The sequence below is a fragment of the Leucopleurus acutus genome (assembly GCF_964270905.1).
Source record: "Leucopleurus acutus genome assembly, chromosome: 10".
NCBI lineage: Eukaryota > Metazoa > Chordata > Mammalia > Artiodactyla > Delphinidae > Leucopleurus > Leucopleurus acutus.
In genome coordinates this window covers 55073527-55087196 of record NC_139153.1, presented here as the reverse complement: position 1 = coordinate 55087196, position 13670 = coordinate 55073527, and the positions used below count along the sequence as shown (strand labels likewise).

At 39.4% G+C, this 13670-nt stretch overlaps 1 protein-coding gene across 1 annotated transcript in view; it reads left to right on the top strand.

Moving 5' to 3' along the window:
* RBMS3 (RNA binding motif single stranded interacting protein 3) overlaps positions 1 to 13670 on the top strand; it is a gene marked incomplete at its 3' end in the record, with an annotated part of 695122 nt that overhangs the window by 590091 nt on the left and 91361 nt on the right. The window contains exon 8 of the mRNA XM_082848397.1: positions 8913 to 8959. Within this exon, the coding sequence (XP_082704523.1) occupies positions 8913 to 8959 (47 nt within the window). The remainder of the gene's footprint in view (positions 1 to 8912; positions 8960 to 13670) is intronic.

Genomic DNA, 13670 nt, shown 5'->3' with positions numbered 1-13670 from the left:
AGATCAATTAGCTAGATACCTGGGACTTTCAGCTGTCTAGCTGCACAGGCTCGCCCTGGATGCAACCTCAGCATCTGATATTTTTTACCCTATTTACCCATGTTATGGTGGAGATTAATAGTATATACACTACATCATTGACTCTAAGACACCATCAATTAAAGATAAAGTATTATATTGAATACCACTAAAAAAGCAGAGAAACTTGCCAAACTCTCAAATGCCATCAAGTATACTGTGAGCCCCAATTTCATGGATATTAAAAAGTGAAACAAAACTATGTCTTGGATTGCTGTATGCCTGAAACTAACACAACATGGTTAATCAGCTATACTCCAATATAAAATAAAAATTAAAAAGCAAAAAACAAAACTATGTCTTGGAATCTACAAAGATCAGTCATTTAGACAGAGATAAAAACAGAAGTACCTACATTAAATATGGCAATGTTCTCTTATCTCTTTTATGATTATCAATCAAGGCTTCATTTAACTTTGGTTTTAATGACGAACTCAGACTAGCACTTTTTTTTCCCCAAGACTTTGAGACCTTTAGCTACATGCTATAATGCTACGATACCTTTTCTTCTGCTTCCTTCTTTTTTTTTTTTTAATTTTATTTATTTATTTATTTTTATTTTTGGCTGCATTGGGTCTTTGTTGCTGTGCATGGGCTCTCTCTACTTGCAGAGAGCAGGGGCTACTCTTGGCTGTGGTGCCCGGACTTCTCATTGCGGTGGCTTCTGTTGTGGAGCACAGGCTCTAGGCACACAGGCTTCAGTGGTTGTGGCTTTCAGGCTCTAGAGCGCAGACTCAGTAGTTGTGGCTCACGGGCTTAGCTGCTCCGCAGCATGTGGGATCTTCCCAGACCAGGGTTTGAACCTGTGTCCCTTGCATTGGCAGGCGGATCTTTAACCACTGCGCCACCAGGGAAGCCCCCGTTTCCTTTTTAACAATGCTTTTTTGTGTGTGCCGCCATAGACTTTCTCAGCCTTCCAGTCTTAATTCTGTCTGCATCTTTTTATCTTGACCTTCTCTATTGTAAGATAAGGGAGAGCATCTCTGTCTGACAAGAATGCTGTAGCGAAAGCCAAAAAAGCAGAAATATCGAGATGACAGAGTTCATAAACAGTAGCATAACTCTCCTTGATGTTCTTTTCCCAAACACAAGGAGGCAAATTATCTCTATTCTCTGCCTGTTGTTACTATTTCTTTTTAAAGGATAAGTCCCCTGCATTTCATTTGCTTGATTCCTGACAAACTCCTGGAGATTTCAAGACGACTTTTAATGATCTCCTCTTCTCTGCACTTGGGGTCAGATGCCTGGGTAAGGAGGGGCCTCGAGTTCCTCCTGGCCTCCCCCTCATGATATGGTTCATGTGCACGGGCTGCCCTGTTACATCGGGAAGGTCTCCCAATGACCCCAACAATCATTTTGCTTCCCCCCATCTCTACTAATCAATCAAGGGCTGAGACATTGTCTTTAGACGTTTGAGTGAGTTCACTTGAAATTGTTTTAAGGAAATTTTGCTAATAAGGAAAATCTAAAACACTCCAATTCCATTTTCAAATACAAATTTGGGAATTCCCTGACAGTCCAGCGGTTGGGGCTCCACATTTCCACTGCATAAAATTTCCATTCCCCACAGTGGAAATATATTCATTTACTAATTGATTAAACAAACATTTACTGAGTCTGTTACATTCCAAGCACTGGTTCGGGAAGAAGATATACCAAGATGGAAACAGTCAGGAGCCTGGTTAAGAGAGGTATACGCATGGCAAAGTGTGGTCATGTTAGCTCCCATCCTGCGTCATGGGGACAGAGCTAAGAAAGAGGTTAATGCTTAACAGAGAGAGAAATGGCTTTTAGAGGCTATGACATTTAGCCTGAGGCTGGGAGAAGAGCATTGCAATATTCCCTCAGACAATGATACAGAACATTTCCAGCCAAAACCTATAGCTGCAAAGGCCCAGAGGTTAACACTATAGGGCAGGGTGAGTGTATGTCTGAGTTTGGTGAAGGGTGGGGTCTGGAATTGCACAGGAAAGTTGTGGAGGTCAGGAGGTACATACACATTTGATCATGAAGGGCTCTGTAAGCCATGTTTTATCTCAAAGGTGATAAGATGCCACCAATGTGTTCAGATCTGCCTATCATAAGAACACATTTCACAGCATGATGGTATGGTTGATGGATGGAAAGGAAGGTGCAAGCAAAGGCTGGAGAGGATATTTTTACCAAAGGTTAGTAGTAAACACCCAAACAAGAAATGATAACCTAAAAAAAGATACTGATGATACATGAACTTACTAATTTAACTTGGCAATAAGTGTCTGGAACTCAGTATGGATACTTGAGTTTGAGACCAAGATTTGGGCATCACTTGGACATAAACAATAGTTGGGATCATAAAGTGAATGTCATCGTTGTGTAGAAGGAGAGAGAAGGAGGGAAACTCTGGTCCTGAGCACTGGCACCTCAAAGGCAGATCGAGCAAGAAAAAGCCCTCTGAGAGGTCAGAAGAAAACTAGGGGAGAGCCTCACAGAAGCAGAGGGAAAGGAGTTTTGAAGGAAGAAGGGGAAAAAAAAAATCCCTGGTCAAATGATGCAAACTAATCAAATAAGATTTGGAATAACAGTGATTTGGGGGTTCAGAAATTATGAAAGGCAGGGAGTGCACTGTAAGCCAGTTCACAGGTTGGTTGGCATCTTTTGGGACAGTTAGCTAGGATTTCTGTCTTATCTTAGGACCATGCAGTATTGGCTCCCTTTTGTAGGCTTTGGACATTTCCTTGTCTCCTGTCTCATTTGTCCCTCATCCTCTCTTTAGAGGAGGGACTGGCTGCACAAAGCCCAAGGAGCATCCCTCCAGCAGGTGAGAGCAGAGACCTGCCTTACATGGCTGACTGCCTCTCCCAGGAGACACAGACCACTCAGTGGTCACTTATCCATGCCAGAGCCATTCCCGGTAAAACCCTACCACTTGCCTCTTCTGAAGGCCAGGAGTTCAGGCTCTCATATCCTCTTCAGCAAGCACACTCTCTTAACAGGAAAGAGGTTAAAAGCCCTTTCTTTGGCCAAAAGCTTGACAGGGTATTGATCATTTTGTGGGTTTCTGGTGATTTTTATTGATTCCTCTGAATGTCTTGGATATCCACACTTCGGGGATCAAATATGAAACTTTCAGTTTCTCAGCCAGTTTGGCCTTTGGATTTATAAATTATTACTAGCTTCCACCACTAGACCCTGAATCATTAACCCTGGATTTTCGGTCTTCATTCTTGACCCCCTGCTCATTCTCACCTTGACCCTTCTGGCTGTAACAGTCCCTGTCCTTCCCAGCTTTCTGTATTCTACTGACCCAGCAAATCCAAATGTCTCCTGACATTTTCAAACTTACTTCTGAATCAGGCCTCTGATCTATATGATTTTTACAAATAGTATGCCTTTTTCTACCCTCCTGAATTTATAATTTTAAAACAAATAATAGAAGATATAGTATGTTTCTTTGTTTTTTCCTCCATTATAAAATATTTCTCATCATATACAACTTAAAAGAGCCAGAAAAAAATATGAAAGAAAAGAAAGCCATTTATAGTTAATACTTATCCCAATATTGAACATTGTTGACAGTAATTTTTCCTTAGTAGTCGAAGATTTTTTTAATTTTTAAAATTTTTATTTGTTCACACATATTGTACACGTAATTTTGTATCATGATTTCTTCACTAAAAGGCATGTTTTCTAAAGAGAAAGGCTGGTAAATAAATATAAACAAAGTTAAATGAGGTTTCATGACAATAGCAGTACCTAAACATTTATAACGCATTATACTTTTAAGCCATTTTCACATATCATTTTTTAAGTCATCTTATTTCACTTATTAAATTTTTAACCATAACCAGCTAACAGTTATAAAGATTGTTTAATTAGTTGCAAGAATTAAACTCTTTAAAAATAATATCCAGAAAACCAAGTTATCTTTTTCTTCGTTGGCTTCCTGAACTCATCTTGTGCTAATTCAGTACGCAATATTTACTAAAATATACAATATTTACTACCTATTTATTAAAGTGTTGCCTGAAATCTGATCTTAGAAGATTGGAAAGTTTTATAATTATTCATTTGTAACTCATCCAATCATGATGTATTGTGTGTCAGGGCAGAATTTAGAAAAAGGAGAAACATTAGGCTACAACATCAGTGTTTCAGTTTTCCAGGAATTACAGTGTGTATTTGTCCATGTAATCAAATGTTTTGATTCACATTCACATTACACTGTAAAAACAGTTTCAAAAATGATAGAAACCATTCTGTCAGCTATCTTTTCAGTGGCTTTGTTAGAGTCAATGATACTCTGCTCCTCAGATAAGACCAAGCATTCCAGTCTAGAAGGTCTTCTTGAAGTGGTAATGCCTTCTCTAGCGAGTACATTTTAAGCAGTATTTCCATAATTATTACTTCTTTATTTAAAGTTATGGATATCAAATATCTAGCCCCTAAGTCAAAATGATGTGTCTCAATGAATCCCCTATGTTTATTGGAAATAATTTTGGGTCCCTATGTCGACTGAAAAAAAAAATGTGCAACCTAAAAGTTGAGAATTATGTTTTATTTGTTGGACAAAACTGAGAACTTAAGCCTGGGACACAGCATCCAGATCACTCTGAGAGACTGCTTCCAAAGAGGTAAGGGAGGAACCAGGAGATACAGGAGTTTTTGCAACAAAAGATCTCAAGTTAAGGATGCATCTTTCTATATATGGGAAGATGCAAAAGTCAGGGCTCATTGAAATCATTGCTTTGATATGCACCTCAGCTATCTGGGGCCAGTATCCCGTGCTTTCTCATCCTGAGTCTCTTCAGGATGCACTGTGGGGTGGGCAGTGGCTGCAGTGTCTGATGATTTGACGGTGGGCATCCTGTTTCTATCCTGAGTTCCCTCAGGGCTCACCAGAGTGGCTGTAGTGTGATGGCTTGATGGCCGCAAATCTTTGTTTACTGATATGGCAGGCGACATTTTTTCATTGGAACCTAATTACTCCAATAAACCATATTTTAAAGTTTTTATTTAGCTCTTATAGATTCTATCTGAAAGGACTAGAAATACCCCATTATGGCTGAAATATTAAGCCAAAACTCAGCTGCTGCTGGAAAATGACAAAAATGTCCCCTCTTTGTTTTAAATAAATCATAAATGTCTTTAATCCACAAATAATGTGAACTTAAAAAGTGGAAAATATTTGTGAATTTAATAAACCCCTTTCAAAAGAGAGTGACGGGATTAAACATCACTTCTCTATTTATGTGGTGTGACATTTTCGTTTTGTTCCAAGTTACTTTACTTTTTGTGTGACTCTGGAGTTTGTAAACATGCCATAAAATTTGTTAATTACATAATGACGATTTCATGGTTCTAGCTCAGTATAAAGGTGGCTAGACAGAGCAGCAAAATCGATTTTCTTTTTTACCTTGTAGAAAGAAACAAAAGGAAATGGAATGCAAAATCTGCATTAAGACCATATTAGAATTATAACTCAACAATCTGTTACACATGAAATGAAAACCAGGTGCATCCCAGTGTTAGTTATTGTGCTGTGATATTCAGCCAGCGGTTTAAGTTCAAACACCCCTTTGTTTAACCCATGCCTTGCTTTGTAAACCACAGTGTTCCAAATGCAGATCTGTGGTTGTCTTCTCTTGCCAAGGGTCCTCAGAGGCACGACTGGCCCCAGGCCAAATCATGAAGTAGATGAAACTTGGCTTCATCCTCTCCTTAGTTTCTCTCCACCCACCTGTCCCCCAGTGCCTACCCTACTCACCCATCACTCTGGTTCTTCCCGCTGTTTTCCAGGGGGCTCATCCTATTTCTTGTTGCCAAAGCCCTCTTTGACTATATCATTTTCCTGCTTGAAAAATGATCAGTGGCTCCCCAAGAGGAACCAAGCAATCAAGACCTTCCTCCTTTCCTTCCGAATCTTATTGTCAACTGCTCCCTCCAATGTTCTACTGCAAGTGGATCGTCCGCCTTGCCCTTTTTATTCACACGCCTTTTCCATGCTATTATTCCTTCTGCCTAAGCTGGCCTCCGCCTCTCATCTCCATCTATGGAAATCTCTCACCTGTACCTCTTCCAAGTGCCTTCCCTGACCACCCTGGCCTCTCCCCTACACCTCATGCATACCCTCACGGGGCACTTGCCACGTGTTGCTTTGTGTTATAATGTTTATGTATGTGTCTTGTCTCCAGGCACTGTGGTGGGCGTTTCACAAAAGTAATATCTTTTAAATTTCACAACAATCATCTGAGGTAGGTATTACTATACCACTTGACAATTAAGGAAAATGAGGCTCAAATAGATTAAATAACTTGCCTGAGGTCACAGTGCTAGAGAACAACAGAGCTAAGACTTGGACCCAGGTCCAAAACATATATTCTTTCCACTAAACCATATTATCATCTATTTAGTTCTTTCCATCTTCTGAAAGATGAGTGGAGGTTTAAGATGGAGGAAGAGGCCAACTTAGGCTTTCTGATTATCAAATACTATTCAAGAAAGAGAGAGAATTTTTGTGATAATTACCATATTCCTAGCTAGACCTGATTGGTTAACTATAATCCATGAGGAATTCAAGTCAAATGTGAAAGAAAAAAAATCTTTACCTGACATTGCCAGAACAAATACACGTGGCATAAAAAGAGAATATTGAAGACCTATAATTCAAGAAAGGCATTGGTCTCTGAGCACTGTTGGAAAATACGTTCAAGGAAAACAATTAAATGTGGCTTCCTAAAGTCCCCTGGGATTTAAACAATTTGGGGGTGAACAGGGGTCTGAAGATACAGTGATCATTTAAATCTCTTATTAAATGACAATATCTTTATTGAGTACAAAACCTGGTTTTTTTCATCCTGTCTTTGGTGTGACATCTTGGATAAGTTAGAGGAAAGAAGCTTAGGGTTTCTAAGAGGGAAATCTCATCCCAGATGGACAGTTTTTCCAGCTGCCCTCTCCAGGACCCAGAACCATGGAGTCCCGCCTGGACAGGTCCCTCCTGGGGAGTCTTTGACCTCAGACCAGCCTCCCGTTTGTCACATGGCAGAGACCCCATCTAGGGAAGAATTTAGACTTAGAATCTATGTGCTTTGACATCACTGCCTTTGCTTCTCCCATGGGGGGGAAAGTAATCTGTCTTCATTTCCACTCTTCTATTCTCATTTTCCAGACCCCAGCTTGTCACATTATCATATCGTATTTCTTCAACATGAGTGATGGGCAGTTATCATTAAGCCTGTATTCTCAGTGCATCTCCATCTCAGCTTTGTTTGCAAACTTCGTTTCAATTACGTGTGCTCCCTGTATGCCAGTTTCATTTATAGATGGCTCTACAGTTTTGTTCCTCATACCAATCTTAATAATAATTTTTAAATTACTGTTTAGGGAAAACAATGCATGTAAGCTTGAATGTAGCAGGCCGTCCTGGACTTCAGGCCCTATCTTAGAAAGCCTGAGAATTTTCATTCCAGTTATGTGTTAAAACTGAGGAATTAAATGAGCTTATCAGGAAAACCACCTTCAATCACACTGGAAAAAAACTCAAACATGAAAGATCTTTTTTATTTTCTCTAAAGTTTTTATGGTTTTTCTTATCCTCTACAAAAGTCAATTTATTTTTTTCTTACTAAAGCTAATTTATTTTTTCTTATTATTTTGAAATAATTATATATTCACAGGAAATTGCAAAAGACATGTACAGGGAGGTCCTATTTACCCTGCACCCCGTCTCTCCCAGTGGTTACATCTTATATAATAATAGTGCATTATCAAGCCAGGAGATTGACATTGGACTAATTTATTTTTAAGTTTCCAAAAAGAAAAAAATCCGACCTAAAGACAACCTAGTCATCTTTGTTTCATTCTATTTCTGTTTCTGCTCACAAGCAATAACCAGGCTGACAGTTCTGGAAAACAAAGGGTGGTAGACCCATGCGGCCACAGAGAAATGATCTTCGGGGCTCATTCAAAATCCTAGTCAATGTCATGGCTGGTTTGGGTTGGAATCTGGTTCTGCCTCCACACATGTGACCTTAACCAAGTCAGTTGATCCCTCCAAGTTTCCGTGTCTGCATCTATCAAATGGAGGAAATATTTCTCCTGCCTACTTCATAGGGTCCTTGTGAGGATGAAATATGATGATGTGTATGAAAGGAGGTAGGGTGTCAGTCAGCGATCATCAAGTTGATATTCTTTTCTGCAACAACTGTCAGTTACAGAAATGCAGTTTTTCAGTGGTGGTTTTATTCTTAGAAAAATAACTAAACCACCTCCTTATTAGCCACAAGGCCTAGAATTTCCATCACATGTAAATGACCTTCCCTTTCTACACTCTTAGTGAGACAGGTACCAGCAAGTATTGGCCAGCACTCTGTGATTCATTGCCTAGACACCCCTGAGGCATGCAATATTTTAAAATAAATGTTTCTTAACATTTTCTTCTAAAAGGTCGAATGTGTTTTAAGTAGCTTTTATTTTTACTCTGACCCCAGCATCTATCCTTTCCTTTTTTTCATGCCATGGGATATACAATAGGTATTCTTGAAAATACTGAGAAATTATAAGGATACCAGATTAGACAGTGCATGGCTTATGAATTAGAAATGAAAATCATCCAAACTGCATTGTTCTTTGGTTGGTCTGGATATATAATATAAACTCCCTAACTCACTGGTGGATTCTTGTGTTCAGATAGTAAAAATGCTAGTCTTGGTAGTAAGGGAGGAGAAATATATAGGATAAAGTAAACTTAAATCGTAGAAAGTAGAGATAAAAGCATTGTGCGTATTGAATGCTTTGGACACCACCATAAAAATGTTAAGATCCATTTTCTCCCCTCTTCCCCCCATATACAGGCTGGCATGGCTCTGACCTATGACCCCACAGCTGCCATACAGAATGGGTAAGTAGACTACATTTTCTCTATTTTAATTGCTAAGGTATCTTTGAACTCTGAAATCAGTACTGAAGAAAAATATTCAAATCTTTCTTTTTGTTTTAAACCTTTCTCATCATTGTATTTTTTTTCTTCCTGTGAGTGACTCTTATTTCATGGCACCCCCCATGTCACCCATTCTTACAATGCTTCTGCCCACATTCTGTCTCTCCCTTTCTCATCTGAGAAAGAGTAAGGAGTAGGATTTGAAGGGGGGTGTATATAGATAGACTGGTCTGGGAGAAGTGTCCGTGTATCGCTATGGTAAGAGTGTCGCTCCTACTAATAACTCTAGAGTTTAGACTTCAGTAGTTTTAGCACGTGCCCAGGTTCATTTTGACATTAACAGTGCTTCCACTCTTGCCTTCTGGCTATCAGGGGAAGGGTAACGGACAGAGTCAAGTTAGTAGCTTGGTGATTGCATTTTCATTCTTCATCGTAATAAGCACCTGGAAACTTGCAGCCTCTTACTTAGAACAAGTCACATAGCCTAAAATTCTCCTCTGAAAAATCAGACTTAAGCTACACGATCTGGCCTCTCTAAAATTCTGTCATTCTGAATATTCTTTGGTTGAAACTTTCTTCTTACTTTGTAATTTTTTTTCTTTAGTTTGGCCATCCTGCAATGGACCAACAAACCAAAGAATAAGTATTATTTTTATTTTCACACCCTTTTATCTTAGATTTCTCCATGGCTTTCAGTTTTCTGTCTTTCAGTCTCATTAAAGAATCAATCAGAATGAAGGTCTCATTTAAGATCAACTTAGAGGATAGAAGGAATTAAACTCCATTTTTCTATTTAGTCATCTGCATCTAATGAACACCTGTGGGATGTAGAAAATGTTTAGCTCCCTCTTATTTTTATAGTTATTCATTCAGGGGGTCATTTATTTACTCATTCAGTAAACATCCAATGAGTCTACCAAGCACAGTACTATGCTCTATAGGTTAAAAAAAAACAATGTATGAGACAAGGGCTTTGCCCTCAAGAAACTCATGGTCTATCCTTCCATGAAAGAGTCAACATGATTGGTAGTCTAGGGTAAGAGTCTAGTCCTTTGTCCTTTGTTCATTAAAACTTCTCTAGGAGTGAAACTTAAGAATATCCTTTCATTTATCCAATAAGCCTTCTCTTATTTCCAACAAGGCACTTTAAACTTGGTGGTCAGAAGAACAAAAGACAAGATGTAAAGACATGAAATAAAGTCCTCTAGAATCGTACTGCATAGTTGGGAAAATAAAATAGTTAACTCAAAAGGCATAGAAGAAGGCATCATATGCTCAGCGACAGTGACAGAAAACAGGTATTATAATGTAAGGGAATGACATTTGTTGAACACATACTAAGTACCAAGTATTTTACATTTGTAATTTAATGGCACGTGGTGTCAAGGACTGGAGATGCCCCAGTGGCCTAGGTCCGGACTGGAGAGAGTGAATGCTCTGCTTTAGTCAGTCATCTTTCCAGTGCACAATTTAAAATCTGAATTTGTTTTCCCAAGGACCTAACTTTCCAAGTTTTCATCCTGATCCATTACAAACGTACAGAGAAAAAAATTGAGATTTCAGCCTGCAATCTGAGCAGCCCAAAGTGAACTTTGGGTGGTGCTGTATTAGAGGCAGTGAGGACTGCCTAGTACACAGGGCGCATGTCTCCCTTCCCAGGTCACCATCTATACCGTATAGAGGTCGACTGCAAGTACATACGTCTGCCTTCTGTGACATCTTTGTCTGAACCTTATAGTAACAGTATAACATTCTATTCTTTGAACTATTTCAACAGTTGCAAAAGTGGTTCATCCTCTCCACTGTCCACTTAGACATTTACAACAATGAATATTTCCCTCAGGAAACAAATTGTAGTTAAGATGCTGAGAATACCATCTTCTTTATTTTATCTCCTGTCATCTGATAAAGAACTTTGTGTCATCCAGCAGTCCCTGTCTTCAATACTGTCTTGTCTACTGAATATTCCTTTCAGCCTGTAAAATACTCGAGTCTCTCCCACCTATAAAGAAGGTAGAAGCAAAACAATCCTTTCCTGCCCATGAGATCACTTCTACTGACCACACTCTTTTAGCTTTCTTTTCACTGGTTAACAACCCCAGTTTTCTATACACACTGTCTTCCCATATTGTCTCTAATTAAGCCCATTAAAGTGTGAATTCTGGTCTCAGACTTGACTGGAATTTTCCCTATTGGTGTCTCCAAATTTGAGAAGAAAATTTGTCCAAATTTTTTTGTCCAAATTCATCTCCAAATTTGTCAGTTGTAACTGACACATTCTTAGTCCTTATACTGTTTGAGATCTTGCATCATTTGACTTTCTGTTGTTGTTGTTGTTGTTACCATTTACAGCTTCATGAAAATTTCTTATTTCTTAGATTTCACCACTCCATCCTTTGCTGATCCTCCTTGCTTTCCCCTTGCACTGCTCACTTGGTGTCTGCGGATTCCTCCTCTTCTGCCCACTTTTACTAATCTTTCTCAGGGTTTAGTCTTTTCTCACTCTGTGTTCTCTCCAGTCGATCTCATCCACTCCTCCTGCTTTTAGGAACCGAAGATTCCCAAGTCCATACTTCAAGTTCATAACTAGATGCAAAAAACAATCACCTGTGTGTCTAACTGCATTAGGTGCTGCTCCTGGATATCTCTGTCCCAAAGTGAGGTCATTATCTTCAATCAATCTTTCAGCATACAAACCAAATCAAATGAAAAACAAGATCAAATTACTTGTTCCTTTTTAAAAAATACACTCTAAAGCCATTTAAGCCATAAATTCCAGTTCTCTGGGTATTCTCTCCTAAAACAGTCTTTATAATAAAATTGGTCCTTAAAACTTACTCCATCTGTCTTTGAACTGTATCTTCAACCCAGCTCTGCCTCCCTGCCACTGGTTGAGTTTATTCAATCACCAGTCCCTACCTGTACTAAGCTTTTACTTGCTTCTAATATAACTGACCTCCAAACCATTTTCACATTGCTTTTTGAATAATTTTTTAAAGCAAAAAGCAATCAGTAATCATCCACCTGCCTGGTTTAATATATTATGTGGACTTTACTAACTGCAGAACAGAAATCAAACTTCCAAGAATGGCACAAAAAGAACTCTGTGATTTGGTTCCTGCAACTGAACTGGACCTTCTTTGATTCTCAGAGAATCCCAAGCTACTTTAACCCGTGTGTCTTGTTGCTCATGGAATTCTCTCTGCCTGGAGAGAATGGTGATATTCTTCCTTCCTTCCTAATTCCTTCCTTCCTCCCTTCTTTCCTCCCTCCCTCCCTCCGTCCCTTTCTTCCTTCCTTCCTTCTCTCTTTCTTTCACTGCTCTCATTTAAAGAACACCATTAGGGACTTCCCTGGTTGCACAGTGGTTAGGAATCAAGCCCTGGTCTGGGAAGATCCCACATGCTGTGGAGCAACTAAGCCCGCGTGCCACAACTACTGAGCCTGTGCTCTAGAGTCCACGAGGCACAACTACTGAGCCCGCATGCCACAACTACTGAAGCCCATGCACCTAGAGCCCATGCTCTGCAACAAGGGAAGCCACCGCAATGAGAAGCCCGCGCACCGCAACGAAGAGTAGCCCCCACTCAACGCAACTAGAGAAAGCCCACGCACAGCAATGAACACCCAATGTAGCCAAATAAAATAATAAATACATAAAATAAAGAACACCATTAAATCATACCAGGCAGAGCTAATTACACAATTAATCGTAAGAGACACAGTTTAAGCAGTGGTTAGGAGTTCAGACTCCAAAACCAGCCTGCCCAGGAGCACATCCAAATTCTGTCATTTACCAGACATGGGCAAGTTGTTTGTGCTTTAGTTTCCTCCTCTGTGGAGATGATAGTAACAGTACCTTCTCATAAGACTTTGTAAGGATCAAAGGACCCCTGCATGGCACAATGTGATCTTCATTGTCAATATTGACACTATTGTTACACTACATTTCATGTGACCATGACACACTGACAGTCTTTTTATCATGTAGCTGTTGACATCATATTTATTTCCTTGATGGACTATTAACTCTGAAGTCGGGTTCCGTGTCTTATTCATCTTTACAGACTGTTTAACTTAGTACTATGAATGCCAAATCAGATACAGAAAATGTGACTGATGACGTCTGCTTGGCTCCAGCAAGGTGGCATTAGGGAAACCATTCCCCTTCCTGGCATCAAGCCACTCTGTCCCCATGTAACACCCAAATCTAATCTGCTTTATTATTTTTTTTATTGGAGTATAGTTGCCTTACAATATTGTGTTAGTTTACACAGTACAGCAAATTGAATCAGCTATACATATATCCCCTCTTTTTTGGATTTCCTTCTCATTTGGGTCACTGCAGAGCATTGAGTAGAGTTCCCTGTGCTATACAGTAGGTTCTCATTAGTTATCTATTTTATACATAGTATCAATAGTGTACATATGTCAATCCCCATCTCCCAACTCATCCCCCCACCACCTTGGTATCCATACGTTTGTTCTCAATGTCTGTGTCTCTATTTCTGCTTTGATCCTACTTAAATGCAACCTGCAGTTTCACCCAAAGGAGCCAAACTGCACGTGAGTTTCTCACGTCCTGGGTTAAGAATGGAATTTCGGAAGACTTAGACTATCCATTGTGTTGTTGGTGCCCAGAAGGTAGAAACTTTATTTCATGAAATGGAAG